We start from the raw sequence: 16,593 nt of genomic DNA on the forward strand, positions 1-16,593 counted from the left end.
TAAGTTTTTCAGAATTGCGGACATCAGGAAATTATGGATTGCTTCTTTGCTCTCACTTTTCCGGGGAAAAAAGTCTGATTGTTTCCTAAAATGGAATACTTTGAACAATTAATTAAGGGATTGCAGAAAATCTACGCTTTCACTTGCTACAAACAGGTGTGTCTCCAATAGCGAGAGATAAATAGATCTTCTATTCTCTCTCTCTCTCTCTATCATGTGGCCCTTGGAGAAGGGGTTACCAAGAGATACAAGTAGTAAGAGCAGCAGTTTGTATTGTGAACATACCCCTCTTCTGCCACAGGTTGAAGGAGTGGCTCAGTGAGTAAAGGCAGGAAAGCCTGATTTAAATTCCTGTGTCAGTACCTTGTGACCTTGGTCACTATGTCTCCCTGTACCTCATGCATTGATTGTAAGCTCTATGATGTAGAGACTTCTGCCTGCAAAAATTCTATGTACAGCACTGCATCCACTGTCAGCGCTATACAAGAAAAAAAACAAGTATTATTAATGTGTAGTTGGCCCTGTTACAAAGGGGTTATAAAAAGATGCATCCAATTTCGTACAGGAGGGCCCCGGGTATACGGCGGGTTCCGTTCCTGGGGCCCACCGTATAGTGAAAAACGCCGGAAAGCAGATCCGGCGATTTTCAGTTATTTTGCATGCGCAAATCGGCATTTTTGCCGTTCTGCGCATGCGCGACCTATGGTCTGCGCGCGCAAACTACAGTATGCACGCGTACACTACTGTCTGCGCACGCGCGCCGGGCGCAACCGCCCATTCTGCACATGCGCGACTGAGAATCCAAAATGGCGGCCCCCTTCTCGGTGCCCCCAAATCGCCGAAAAGCGGGGCGCCGAGAAGCGGGGCCCTGCTGTATTTGCGGCTGTCAATGTACCTGCGGCAAACATATAACACTAATAATACTATTATTTGATTTTATTTCACTGACAGTGTACGCAGCTCTGTACATAGATTGTATGCTCTATGGACGGGGATTCATTGTGCCTGCAAAAATTCCATTTTGATGCTGAGGCACAATGAGAGAAAGTGAATTACCCAAGGTCATAGGGAGTTGACACTAGGATTCAAACTAGTTTCTCCAGCTTTAAAGTCACTGTTTTCAGTCAGTGCCTTTACTCACACTGAACCACTCCTTCATGAAAATGAATGGTTTGTGAGATACCCCATTTCTTACTATATTTAATAATGCAATAGAACCAATCGTCTTTTTGTTTTCCATGCTAGCTGGTAATATTTTCCATATAAATAGATATTGCATGCCACCTAGTGGTTAATACAGTGGTTTTCCACCTTTTTTTGATTAAGGAACCCTATATTTATATTGTGAAATTCTGCGGAACCCCAACACTCTCTAATAACGCACCCGAGACCTGAAAATTACAGGGAACCCTTTAGGGGTTTCTAGGAAACCCTGTTGAAAAACATTCAGCGAGAGCCATTTAAATACAAGCACTTAAGTATAAATGACTTTTTGTCTTGATGCTAACCCTGTCCCTAGTTAATTTCATATTATTCATAGGAGTGAAGGAGTGGCTCAGTGAGTAACGGCACTGACTCTGGCACCGAGTTTGAAGCACAGGAACCTGGTTTAATTCCCGGTGCTCCTTGTGACCATGGGCAAGTCACTTTAACTCCTTGTGCCTAAGGCACTAAAAACATAGAGTGTAAGCTCTGCGGGGCAGGGATTGTGTCTGTAAAATGTCTCTGTAAAGCACTACATAAAAAAACTAGCAGCGCTATGCAAGAACATGCTATTATTATTGTGCCTAATTTGTGAATGGACAAATTGGAGCTCTGTGAATTCTGATTCCAAAATGGTATATAAGAAAGATATACAGTATATATGAAAGAGAGTCTCTTAGCAAAACCAATGTTAATGAATGTAAAAATAATCATTAACATGTCAGTGGTTTGGAATCTGGCAAAACTAGTTGAACATCAGGATATTGATATAATCAATGATTCTGCTGTCATTGAAAGGGCAGTTCCAAGTGGCGGCCAAAAATGTGTTTATTTTAAACAACCTTCAAGATAATTGACATCCTTAAAAAGTTTCAATCAACCTTACAGTAAAAAAAAATATTATTTGCTTCTTGTCCAAAAATGTAATATTTTTGGACCATTAAATTATAATCTTACATGTAATAATTGTTATTTCCCAGTGTCTTTGAACTAAAGAGCAAAACAATACAAAATGGGAACAAGTTTATATCAGAAAAGTACCAGTATATACAACAGTATCACAAATCAAATTAGAATAAAAACAATGCAAAGTATTTTTTGGGATCTATTATGAAGGGATTCAAAATGTTAAATAACTTTAAGATAATATATTTTAAGATTGCTTGATTTGTAAATCAACTACCCTTATAAGCTATTAAGAAGTTAACTTTGGCCTAGGAGGGACTAAGACCGTTGCTGAAGTATTTTAAAAGTGAGGTTTTTACACTCATAATTTGAAATTCTATTTGATGTTCATCTTAACACAACTTTACTGGTAAAATATATTAAACAAAAGCATAGATAATAGACGAATCGCTCCTAAATAAATTGTATTGTTTTTTCGTCTCTTTCCATGCGCTCCTATTTTTGTGTTTTAGGTACTGAGTATGTTCCGCTCATCACGGGAGACCAGGAGCAGCAGGGAAGACCAGAAAATCCAGGGAGAAATTTAGAGGGACAGCGCGCACAGCTCTATTTTTTTTCAAAACGTTCTTAAAAGGAAGATATTTGCTATCACAGACTTGAGACACAGAGCTTGCGCTCTAGAGCACCACCATTCATATATTTAATTTCTCACATTTTGCACATTGCCCTCAATTTCTGTCTTTCTCACTCACTTTGAACCCTGGCTCTACTTCTTTCTCTCCTCCAACTCCCCTGTTCTTCTCCATGGGGACTTCAACTGCCATAAGGATGATCCCTTTCTCCCTTGGGCTTCTTGCTTCCTCGCTCTAACCTCTTCTTTTGGCCTTCACCAATGGACTGTAGCCAGCACCCACAAGGATGTTCACTACCTGAACCTGTTTTTCACAAAAAAACATTTTGCTCTCTGACTTCTCCATTTCCTCTCTCTGACATCATATTATCTCATTTCTCTCTCTCTCACTTTTCCCCTTCTCCACCTTCATCTACCCTTTGTTTCTGCATAGACCGGCATTCCATTAACCTATCGGCTCTTGATTCCACTTTACACTCCATCCTCGCTTCCCTCTGTTCCACTGCAGACACTGAAAACCTGGTCAGGAGCTTCAACTCTGCCCTATCCTCCTCTCTTGATCTACATGCTTCTCTTTTTATCTCCCACCCTTCTAGCCCCAGAAAATAGAACACACGCATGCCCCGCTCCTGCACTCACTCCTCTGAACGCCTTTTGAAGAGATCTCACACTCTTGCAGACTTCCTTCACTACAAATGTACCCTATCCTGTTTCATCTCTGCCCTCTCCCAGACTAAAAAAAAAAAACTACTTTGCATCATCAATCAACACTCGCAAGTCTAACCCATGCTGACTCTTCTCTGTATTTGATTCTCTACTCAGACCATCTTCTGTTAACTGTTTCTTGCTCTATTTCACCTCAGGACTTTGCTGACTATTTCAAGACACAGGTGGATTCTATTCGTCAAGACATCCCGTTTGTATCCTCCTCACACATTCTACACCTCTTCCTACTCATCGTGCCTTTCTCCACTCCTTTTCCTCTGTTATAGAGGAGGGCGTGTCACTAATAATCTCCTCTTCTCCATCTACCACTTGCCCTCTTGACCCCATTCCCTCCCATCTCCTCAAACCTCTTGCTCCTACTCAACCCTACCCTACGCAACAGTTATAGCCTTAGTCAAAAACAAGCTTGACGCTACCGGTCTCTCTAATTATCGCCCTGCTGCCTTTTCCTCTCAACTCCTTTAACACCTTGTGTTCTCTCGCTTACTCCATTTTCTCACCACCTACTTTCTCCTATATCCCCTACAATCTGGCTTCTGCACTGCTCACTGAAACAGCCCTCACCAAAATAACTAATGACCATCATGCTGTAAAAAACAAAGATCATTACACTTTGCTCATATTACTCGACCTCTCTGCAGCCTTTGATACTTTGGACTACCCTCTTCTCCTTCACATGCTCCATCCTTTTGTTATCCATAACAGAGCTCTATCCTGGATTTCCTCTCACCTCTCCCATCGTACTGTCGGTGTCTTGTTTGCTAGCACTTCCTCCTTTGTCGATCTCACTGTGGGTGTACCCCAGGAGTCATTCCAGGGACCTCCTCTCTTTTCTCTTTGCACACTCTCTCTAGGTGATCTTATTACATGTCTAGGGCTCAAATTTCACGTCTATGCTGATGACACACACATTTACCCTTCAACTTCTGGCCTTAAACCTGCTGTACAGACCAAAATCTCTGAATGTCTCTCCACTATATCATCCTGAATGGCCCTCTTCCGACTCATACTTAACATGTCAAAGACGGAGCTCCTCATATTTCCTCCCATGCCTGGCCCTACTGCACTTTTCTATACTACATTTGGCTATACCAGGGGTGTGCAAACTTCTGTTGCTGCGCCCCCCTGCTTCAACTCATGCGGTACTCTCGCCACCCTTACCCTACTGTAGTGATGTCACATGACTGCATTGCCAAGTCAATGCATCATCTGAAGCCAGCTGAACCTCGGTAAGTTCAGTTGCAGAGGCCTCACGCGATCCCCCAGCATTTAATTTAAATGCCTTGGGGAAGAGCATGGGGCCTCTGCAACCCCCGTGCCCCCCCCCAAAAAACCTGCGCTCCCCAGTTTTTGCATACACTATACTAACATACACCTAGTATCACAAGAACACTGCCTTGGGGTCATATTTGACTCCCTAACATTCTCCTCTCACATTAACAATGTAGCCAATTCCTGTCGTTTTTACCTCCGTCACATTGAAATGATTATTACACGCAGGCCCTCATTCTCTCCCGTCTCAACTATTGTAACCTTCAACTGACCAGCCTTCCTGCCTCTCACCTACAATGTATCTTAAATGCTGCTACTAGAATCACTTTACTCTCTTCTAAATCTGTCTCCTGGTGAAATCCCTCTCCTGGCTTCCTATTAAACTCTGTATCACTTACAAAATTATCCTCCTCACTTTTAAGGCTATATACTCTTCTGCCCCTTTTTACATATCAAATTTAATTTCTCACTATACACCTACACGACTTTTTTGTTTTGCTCAAGGATGTCTTCTGCCTACCGCTTTTGTATCTAACACCCTCTCCCACCTAAAACCTCTTGCTGACTGCCCCACACTTCTGAAATGTCCTAACCCTCCATATCTGACTGGCACCCTCTCTCTCCATCTTTAGGACCTGTAACAGGGGACTTATCCCTGTTCAAAAATGTGCATCTAATCCAGCAGTGTGGTGATTAACTGCTGGTAGACAATTAACCAACACCATCTGGCTGATTACAGGTGTCAGAAAAAGCCTGCCTCTGAGACAGGAAGAGAGATTCTTTCTGAGCTCACACATGAGCTGAGCTGACCCAGGAAGCAGAAAGACAGAGAGTTCCCTAGTCCACAACTGGGCTGACCTGTGGAACAAACAAATGTCTTGAGCTGCAAGCTGACAACAAGACAAAGGGGACAAGATTCTAAACCTGGATCCTGACATTACCTTAGCACACAAGGGTGCAGACACCAGGAGAACAGAGAAGTGTTCCCCTACAGCTACAAGAGACAGATAAGACTTTTCTTATAAGACTGTTATCTATATCTATATATAAATGTCTCTATGATTTGGGCTGGTGAATCGCTGGCCTAACCATGCAGTTAAAGAAGGCTGGACTGCAAGCGTAATTATACTCCAAAGTGGAGCAGATTTTTGTTTGTAGATTTTCACATGTTTGCTGTGTTTAAAGGGACAGGCGCAATAAAGCCTTATTTTAATTTCACCTTAAAACAGTCTCCATTGCGAACCTCTGCACACGTCCTCTTACAGGACCTTTCTTAAAACACACTACTTTAACGAAGCATGTAGGTAGCTCTGCTGGCTGATACTATACATTTCATATACACCGACAATGACCCCTTGCAGATGCACTAACCATAACACCCTCCTTCTGTCTCTGTAAGTTCTCCCTACTTACCACTTAGATTGTAAGCCCTTTGGGCAGGAATTCTCTTTCCTATTGTTACTTTCATGTCTGAAGCATTTGTTCCAACTATGTGTTATAATATTATGTCACATATATTACTGCTCTGAAACGCTATGTCAAATGCTCCCCCATTGTTTGTTTGTTCCCCTGAAACGCTATGTACCTGGATGGCGCTATATAAATAAAGATATACATACATACAAATAGAATACACATTTCTTAATATAATTCTAGTGTCATATTCTTACCTTCGTCAGGTATTCTGAGGAGTTTTATGTTGCTGTCTGATCCATAGATCTTCCCTGCAAAGGGTCGGACCTTAAACTCATATCTCTGACCTCTGCGTAAAGATGGAATGATGGTGCTGAACTCATTGACTCTTGACAATGTCCATTCAGTCCATTCAAAATCAGCAGGTGGATGAGGACGATAGAAAACACTATATCCTTCCGTGTGATGGGACTGCGATAACACCTGCAGCAAAAGTTCACTAACCTTAACTTAAAGGACAGATGTATTGGATAAAGTAGCACGTGCCCAACACTGCAATACTTAGTTGCCCGGTCTAAACTGTTAAACCTCATACACAAAGCGTGATGTTAGTCAAAACAAGCCTTGGTTAAGTGTTTTTATGAATTTACAAATGTATATACTGTTATTGAAATAATAATGTTACATCTGGGAAATTAACTATATTTTCATTATACAGTTCACGTAGAGACATTTGCTGAGAAATTATGATTCCCCTTGAAATTAGTGAAACTGTTGCACAATACAGATGATATTTAGGGGCCTTTTCATTAAACACTGATCTGTGTTTCAAACCATTTGCATTTCACAACATTCATTAATGTTTTTTTATGCTATACAGTACATATAGGGTGACAGAGAGAAAAGCTCTATATTTTTTGCATTGCATTGCGTTTCTGCATTGACAGTACTGGAATTTAATTAATAGGCCTCTTAAACTCAGCTTGCAATAAGGATAGGAGACAGGAGAGATCATACAGTAATTAGGCTTCCCCCAGTGTAATACTGTACATTTTTAAGGTTAAAAGTAGTTTGGAAAAAAAAAAGCTATTAGAGGTACTGTCCTAACTACATTGGATTTTATTGTGCATATCTCAATAAAGAAGCAAGCCTTCATTTTGGATATACAGATGCTTGATGTAGACAACAACCATGAATTGATAGAAAAAAAGGACTGTTCATTTAATGTGTAGAAGCCCAATTAAAACCTAAAAAGCAATGTTTGCTTTTATATATTTTACTGACATTGTTAGGGAGCTTAAAATGGCTGTTGACTGGAAGTTCCCTACGAGGCCTTTCAATAATTGTGACCACCTGTGTTCAGTCTAGTAGTTGCTTACCTTCCAATGCACATAGACCAAGGAAGTTGGAAGTGCTGTAATGTTATCCAAGTTAACACGAATATTGGCTAGTTCTCTGTGAATTTCTTTTTGCTTGTCCATCTGACCAGTATCCAGAAGATCTACCAAACATATGCATAGTAATAATCAGAATATGACTAATAGCAATAGGAAAAAAATACATGCATATAAAGGGATTGTAGGGGTTTATAAAGTCCAAGTTGCCACAAATATAAGTGTAACTATAAACCTGGAAATCAAAACATTTTAAAATCACTTTTACTCCTTCTCTGGCAACATGAACACAAATACATTTCTAAAGCACAACTTGTCAAATAATGATTAACTGGACTAAGCACAAATATTTTTAAAATGCTACATCACCAAATGTAATGATTTAAATGAAGACTACAGCGTAAATAGAATGGATTCAAACATAATCAGATTTCTGTGGTCAAGAGGAATGCAATACATATTAAAATATCAAAATGATGACATCTACATGGGTTAAATTCCTTTAAGGCTGTGTTCAAATTTGGCAATGAAAAAAATGAGATTGCTGAATTCATATTTAGAATTACCACCATATTCGCTAAGAATTACTTACAGTATTTATAAGTGGATTGCAGTACACATTTTCATTTGTGTACATGAAAACTGCATTAACTGAGCGTTAAATATCTTAAGCTATACAAATAATTGTAATTCATAGAAATCTGCATTACTTGGCACCAGCGATGGCAGAAAATGATTGAACCCTTCCGATGCCTGAGGCTACCAGTGCATTGCTAAGGAATGACACCCATATGTGTAAATGTTAAACCTTTAGCAGCTGGTCAAGGATTGGCTGACTGTCTGTCCACTTGGACTATCAAGGGGTTAATACTGTACTGTACATAAATTTTTTCTAAAACTTAATATAATATGTTGTTTACCTACAGCTGCTGTTATTCGAACACTTCCCGCGTTGTGTACATCGGAATACCGATGTCATGACGCAGGATGTCTTCCAACCTTACCGCCTTAAGACGCGAGTGCGGTGAGTGCAGAAAATGGCATTTTAGAGTTCTGTTTTTTAAACACCTTAAATTGACACAGTAGCACAGTACTGTACACATTGCAATTCATTCATTTCATTGCACCCAAATTAACAGAATCCATGAAATTCAAACAAAGCAACCGCGATAAGCATGGGTGCTTGGGGCGATTGGCAGCGTTCATGCCGCGTGGAGTACAGCAGAGCACACAAAATCAGCGCCGTGATTTGTTCAAATAACGGCCGCTGCAGCTGTATTCTAGCTTGGTTAGTCTCATAGTATATTGCCTACTGTATATGTATATGTAGTGGTCATTGCATACATAGGCAAAATAGGCCTAACATCCACCTGAAGTAGGTGATAAATATATGTAATTTTGTTTGGTGTTAGTCTCTCTTTTGCTTGATTTCTCACTCTCCCATTTCTCTTCTGTCCTCCCCTATTCTTCCCCATCTCACTCCTCTCTTTTTCCCTCTCTCTTTCCCACTCATTTTATTTCTCCATCTCTCCCCCGCTCTTTCTATCCCCCTTTCTGCCCATCTCTTCTCCCCCTCTCTTTCTATCCCCCTCCCCCCTCTCTCTTTTCCTCCCTGTCTATCCCCTCTCTCTAGCTCTGCTCTCCTACCTTATCTCTACCATTCTCTTTTCCTATTTGTGGTTTGCAAGTGTTTATATTTGCAATAAATACAAAATAAAAAAGGCATTCAGATGAAGTCTTTCTTCCCTTGTGAAGTTAATGCAAACTTCTATACTAACTAATGAATTTTCTGTCATGGTTCTCTAACAAAAATACACAGGTAATTTATTGTTTGTAGTATATATATGGAAGTTGGGTAAGTCTCTTACCTTGTACAACAAGTGATGCCTTAACAGACACAGATTCAACTTGGTTCTCTGCTGTGCAGATATACTTTCCAGAATCATGCATCGTAACATACTGAATCCTTAATGTATTTTCACTGCTAATGTCATACCTGTTTGAAAATTATTTTGTTTAAACAAGTTATACAATTAGTTGTTAGCCCATTTATCCCTGAATTAACTTAGGTATGCCACTGCGGTTCGTTGCCACTAATTCAGCCACGGCAATCAAAAATCTAAAACTCACATTGAGAGTTTCAGAAACCATTTGGCTGCAAACCAAAAACGTTACAGCGAATTCCACTAATTGTTTTGAGCAAATCCTCCCGCCCCTCCCACATTAGATTGAACGGTTGGTACTAGAAAAGCCGAGCAGATTCGTTCAAATCCGTCATTGAATACAATCCAAACGGATTTTTGATAGAGAAATCCCCTCACACCTCCACACCAAATAAATTAGGAAAACATGCCTGTGCCTCTCTCTGCCTGTGCACCTCTCCCTCTCTCTTAAAATGGCAGATTAGACCTTTTGTGACAAATCCATGGACCAAAGCAACTGGCAGATCCAAATCTCAAAAATATTTTCACCCATCTCTACTCTGGACTTTATTCCCTAGTAGGTCCTGCTCTTATTCATGGGAGGTGCATAACTTAAGTACTCGTTGAAAAGGATGTAGAAGAAACAGCTTGCAAGGAGATTAGGATGCAATGATAAACTACTGGACAGGTATGTCAGCACAGGCTGCAGTATCAGCACCCCTATGAGAAAAGGTGTGGTTAGGCTGTGGTAGAGGAGTATCTCTTTCCCACAATTTAGTTTTCCTGTTCCTTTAACAAGCACTAGCTTAGAAGAGGCACTACATGGAAAACAACAAAGGATGACAGGACATATCTCAATACATATTACAAAACACACAAACCTATTTATAGGACTCACAGTGAGGAAGCAAGTCAGAACTCTGAAGAACCTGCTTCTAGAACATAAGGGGCAGCTATATTATATATATCTTTACATTGTCATTATACATCACATGGTGGGGAGGGAAGTAACATGAGTGAGCCCACACAGTTAACCCCTAAGGCAATCATCCCTTTAAATAAACTGGCAGTCCTCCAAGAGGGGGCTACATGTATCCTAATACTCAGGGGTAACTTATTATTAGACATACTTTACCCTGTGGTGAAACATGATTGCCACTATCATAATTTACTCAAAGTGTTGCTATTAACACATCAATATGTCAATTATTTAGCTTGAGCACTAGTTGCAGTCATACCTCCCTGTGGGAAGTTCTCCGTGTTCTTTATTCCATCGTACTAGGGGCTTTGGATCCCCATGCGTTCCACACCAAAACTGAACTGTGCTTCCAAACGTAGCGACAATATCATTTGGTTTTTTTGTGAACACAGGTTTTTCTATGAGAGAAACACAGCTCTTCAGTAAGTGACAGTCAGCAAAACAGACAATAATATAGCTGGAAGCAAAAAAAAAAAACTTAGACACTGCACAAAAACTAGACTAAAATAACTTCACAGCTGCAATCTAAAAAAAATTAAGTACTGTTGTATTTACATAGTTACATAACATTTGCCCTATAATATTAGGTAATTAAGTGAATCATAAGTGTATTTTGTGAATATGGACCTGGTATGGCTTTGCGCCTACACAAATTGTAAAAAAAAATAGAAAACAAAAGGTACTTAAATACAAGTATTTCATTTTGTTACATTTGCAAAGGTTTAAAAAAAACATACAAAGGGCCTACAGTACATTCCATAAACATGATGGGGAGTAATAAAATTTCACATTAATGTGGCAAAAAACAATATAAATACAAATGTGCAGTTTCCAATACACATACAGTTTTATATCATGATCTTTTAGTAGGTGGGCTTACAGATTTAAAGGTGTGAAGATATGCAAAAAATGACATTATTATGGATATTGTAGACTGTAATGAGCAACCTTGTTTAGTTAAACCCAAGAAGGCTGATCTAATCCCACTGTTCTAATAATTTATTGGAATGAATATATTTTAGCACAAGACACAATGCAGTCATTAGTATTACCAATAACACTGCAGTAATTACTGCATATCGATCGCATGCCTAATATTGTTACCATTGGGTTCGGTAATATCAATTATTAAACAACCATATGGTAGAAATTACATGAACCCCTTTGATGCCTGTGGTTGCCAAGGTATATCACCGGCATCAAAGGGTTAATATACACTAAATACCCCCTTCAACTACCTAAGTTGCTAGTAAATGCTTTACTAACCGCTAAACCAAGCAAGGCCTTACCACCCCCCCCCCCCCTCCCCCAGCCTAAACACCCTCCCCAGGGCAACTATCCCAAACACCCATCACCCTACCCCCCCAATATTGATAAGACTTTTATCTGTGCGTATTTCTTATAATTGTCTTCTTTAAAGACGTCTTCTTACTGCTGTACTTTACACCATCCGATGTGGCCAAGTTGAAGACTTCCGGTCTTCTGCAAGGGCCCAGGCTTTTTACCGGGTCCTGGGCATAGCGGAAGATGTGTAATTGGGCCACATGTATGTATGTCTTTATTTAATGCTAAAGATTGCTTGATGTACCATGTGACTCCCTCCCATTATGAGGATTTTACTAAGCAACCTCCCCCTTTGATTGCAAATTTCTGATGTCATCATAAAGGGAGGGAATCACATGGTACATCAACCAATCCAATGACACGTCTTCTGCGGTGGCCCAGGCCCCCGTAAAAGGCCTGGGCCCTTACAGAAGGCCAGAAGTCTTACAACAGGGCCACATCAGGTGGTGAAGAATACAGTAGAAACACGACATCTTTCAAGAAGAAAAGAAGATACGAAATACTCACAAATGAAGTCTTCAATTACAGTAACTAGGGGATCTAGGGTTTTGGGTTGTTGAGGATTCCATGTCATAGGCGGTGGATGGCTTTGGATTACAAATAGGCTGTTGGGCCTTGGATTCCTTTTTATGGCTTTTTAATCGGGCCCTGGATAATTTGTTATGGCTTTTTTTTATAGTTGTCAGGACTTTTGGGGACTATTTTTCAGGAAGCTACAGCCCTGAAGATCAGGAGGACCTTCATCCCAGACGGGGGAAGTAACCAAATTTACAAGTTTACATTAATTGCCAATGTGGCTACAGTATGTAAAGCTCCCATTGAGAGGGCCAAGGTAGCCAAAGTGACTATCAATGGGTTTATGATTAACATTTATTTTTAATTGATGTTTTTAAATTGTATTTTGATTGTTAATGTGTTTTTTATTTAAATCAAAGTAAGATGTTTGTTTACTAGGTAATATCCCTATTAGCCATTGTTAAAGAAGGGGGCGGGTAGGTTTGATGGGGGTGGATGTTGGGGTAGTTGCTCAAGGTTGATTAGGCCCCATAGGGAGGAGTAGGGGTTAACCCATAGCTTGCTTTAATGGTTAGTAAAGCAACATAAATGGGGGCTTGTAGTATATTTTAAGTTTAATATTCACCCATGTGTAGCCCTTAGTGGTTAGCTAATTGTGAAATCCCATTACTGTATGACCACTTGGGTTTATTTGTGTGTTGCAGTTATTATTTTAATCACCTATTCCCTGTTAGTTTAGGTTATCTTGCCTATGTATGTAATGGCCAAAATATTGGTCATAGACAAGGTCGGGCTAAAGCCAGCCTAAAATATTGGGAGTTGAGGACTAGCATCAAAATGACAACATTTGCAGTATTTAGTAATTTTTTGCCTCTCAATATTTTTAAGACACAGTAAAAAAAAATTTTTTTTTAGCCACACAACGTATATCACTTGCACAATAAAAATAACGCACTATTTGCAGAAAAGGCCTCATTTTATAAATATCAAACTTTGATGACTAGGCCAAAGAGTAACTAATTGATGAAAGTTCCGTCTTACCCAACACAGAGATTATTGCAGCTTTACTCTCTTTTTCTCCAACTTGATTAGACGCAACACAGACGTAAACACCTGAATCTGTCTTAAGTGCATATGCAACAGAGAGTTTGCCAGTGGAAATCTGAAAGTTAACAAAGACATAAACAGGGTTTGACTTTTTAAATTCAACAGTCCAACCAAAAGATACATTTACAGTTAACTTTGTTTTCATTTCCACCGTTAATTATCACATCTGTGTGTTCCCAAGGCATTATTTTGTTCTAGGAATGGTAAATAGGCAGGCCAGTTCTGAGCTGACCCATCCCAATTGATTTGCTATGTTGAGTGAAGATATTGGGAGTGTCGGGGCAGGAGTGGCATAGCTGGGGGAGACTGATTCCTCAAGCAGCCAAGGGGACACAGGATGCTCAGATACCAAGGCAAATAATGGTGGTAGGGGACTAAATTATTAGGTAGGTAATTTGCCAGCCCTCTGGCAAATTGGCTGAGCATAATTCTTCGTTCCTGAACGTAGTTCATACCCCAAGCATCTGCTGCCTTGTCTTGTTGCCTTGTGCATTTTGATCCTGTCTTGTCTCTCTGTGTTTTGACCTCGGCTTGTACCTGGACCCCTGACTTCTCTCTACCTCGACATTGGCTTGCTTTTGGACATCTACCTTCTCTGCGCCTGGACCCCGGCTACCCTCTACGACCATTCAACTTCCCTGACCACGGCCAGTATTACAACTATCCTGACCCGGCTATACGACTATCACTCTGCAGTCTGGACGCGCTCACGAGTCTTGAGATCAGTGTACACTAGCCTCTCCACTTCGGCCTCACAGTCCTGTCTTGTTTGTGGTGAGCACCTGTTACAGTATGCTGAGCCCCACAAACATGGACCCCGCTGAGGTGGGTTGAGTCTTGAGCACGCACACCAACATGTTTGACAGACTGGAAAGATATCTGGAGCAAAATAGCAAATGCATGGAGCTGCTCCAACAGACTGTTCAATCCATCACTGATCAGACACAACACCCCCTTTCCACTCTGTGTTCCCTGTGGCACCAGTCCCTGCACCCATTCCTGTGGCCACAGCCTCCGAACCATGACTACCTACCCCCAATCACTGTGGCGGTGACCCACATTTAATCCTTAAACTCCACACTAACCCAGAATCACCTGCACCTGGAGCTCACTCCGCCTTCTTTCTACCATTATGCACTTGCTACTGAGTGGGCAGCTCATGCTAATGTGCGGCAGCTGGCCTTTATATGCTCAGCCAGCCCTCTGGCAAATTGGCCGAGCATAATTATTCGTTCCTGAACGTAGTTCTTACCCCAGCATCTGCTGCCTTGTGCATTTTGATCCTGTCTTGTCTCTCAGTGTTTTGATCTTGGCTTGTACCTGGAACCCCGACTTCTCTCTACCTTGACCTCGGCTTGCTTTGGGACCTTACCTTCTCTGCCCCTGGACCCCGGCTATCCTCTACAACCATCCAACTTCTCCAACCCCTGACCACGGCGAGTATTACGACAATCCTCACATCTCCAACCCTGACTCAGCTAACCGACTATCACTCTGCACTCTGGGCGCGCTCACACGGATGGAAGTCGGTGTACACTAACATCCCCACCTCGGCCTCGCTGTCCCGTCTTGTTTGTGGTGAGCACCCGTCACAGGATGGGGGAGGGGAATGAAACAGATAACGAACTAAATAGAATAGATGAGGAAACAAGGGGTTATAGAGGTAGAATTGGGGCAAGTGCTAGTTTGGCAAGCAGAGAAACACTCATAGCAAATACAGACAATACTAGAAAACTTCTAAAGACTAAACCAAGTTGGCACAGAAAGGAAGTAGCAGATAAGATAATAGTACAGGCTGGAAAAAAACTTACATTCATGTTTGCTAATGCAAGAAGTCAGCCAGATAAAATAGGGGAACTTGAATTAATAGCTGCAAGGGAGCAGTATGATACCATAGGCATTACTTAAACATGGTGGGATGAAACTCATGATTGGTAAGTTAATTTAGAGGGTTATTCCCTTTTTCGGAAGGATCGAGCACAGAGAAGAGGCGGAGAATGCTTATATGTTTAACCGGATCTAAAACCTATTATAAGGGAAGATGTTTATGAAGGGAATGAGGAAAATTTAGAGACCATGTGGATAGAAATTAGCGGTGGAGGTAAAAGTATAAAGAAAATGTTTGTAGGGATATGCTATAAACCAAATATCTGTGAGATTGAGCAAGATAAAATAATTTTGCAAATGGAGAAGGCATCAAAACTAGGTCATGTTTACATTACAACAAAAGTAAACAGGTTTTTGGGGATCAGACAACCAAAAAAAAAAGCACAGGAGCGCACAAAGGTAAGGATAAGGTATATTTAGATAAAAACAACAATTAGTAACTTACATGTAAGTAAAAGTCAGTTCATATGCAAGTCAAATGGTCTCCTCATCGCATCGGCTTCACAGTAAATCAGGCAAGGGGACAACGTATGGTTTCCTGTACAGCAGTCCCGCGCGCTGGGACTGAGTCTGTGACACTCACTGTTGGATTACTTTGCGAAGTGTGTAACCAGCCAATCTATCATTTGGTGGCTGGCCTACACTCAAGTGTATTTGCTCCGGTCGTGACTCCGCAAACTAGTCGGCTTCTGTGAACGAGAGTAAGGGGCCTCTTCCCACACATGCGCACTCGCATTATGCTTACATCCGTATGAACGCAAAAGTAATCCAACAGTGAGTGTCACGGACTCAGTCCCAGCACGCGGGACTGCTGTACAGGAAACCATACCTTGTCCCCTTGCCTGATTTACTGTGAAGCCGATGTGATGAGGAGACCATTTGACCTGCATATGAACTAACTTTAACTTACATGTAAGTTACTATATTGTTGTTGTTTTTATCTAAATATACCTTATCTTTACCTTGGTGCGCTCCTGTGCTTTCTTTTTGGGCTGTCTGGTCCACCGACGGAGTCTTCCAACGGTGGCCATTTCTGAAGTGGCACTTCATGCCAAAGGAGCTGCAAGAGGAAGGACAGAAACCATCTATTTTCTGCTATCCTAGGAAGCAAGAGCGCGGACTGAACACTGACAATAATTTGGGTAATATAATTGTTTTTAAACATCCCCAAAAACCAGAGGAACCAACCAGGAGAGGGGCAATAACGGATTAGGTAATATCAAACAATGTAGAAGTAATAGCAAATATTCAAGCCCTGGAATATTTGGGTAACAGTGATCATAACATGGTCTC

The 16,593-nt window shown here is 41.0% G+C and overlaps 1 protein-coding gene across 4 annotated transcripts in view; it reads right to left on the minus strand.

Moving 5' to 3' along the window:
* ROBO4 (roundabout guidance receptor 4) overlaps window positions 1-16,593 on the minus strand; it is a 255,040-nt gene that overhangs the window by 139,436 nt on the left and 99,011 nt on the right. For all 4 annotated transcript variants that reach the window (XM_075604310.1, XM_075604307.1, XM_075604308.1 and 1 more), the window contains exons 4-8: window positions 13,348-13,468; window positions 10,706-10,844; window positions 9,414-9,541; window positions 7,531-7,652; window positions 6,409-6,634 (exon numbers count right to left, since the gene is read on the minus strand). In XM_075604310.1, the coding sequence (XP_075460425.1) occupies window positions 6,409-6,634; window positions 7,531-7,652; window positions 9,414-9,541; window positions 10,706-10,844; window positions 13,348-13,468 (736 nt within the window). The remainder of the gene's footprint in view (window positions 1-6,408; window positions 6,635-7,530; window positions 7,653-9,413; window positions 9,542-10,705; window positions 10,845-13,347; window positions 13,469-16,593) is intronic.

Source organism: Ascaphus truei, chromosome 6, assembly GCF_040206685.1.
Source record: "Ascaphus truei isolate aAscTru1 chromosome 6, aAscTru1.hap1, whole genome shotgun sequence".
Taxonomy (NCBI): domain Eukaryota; kingdom Metazoa; phylum Chordata; class Amphibia; order Anura; family Ascaphidae; genus Ascaphus; species Ascaphus truei.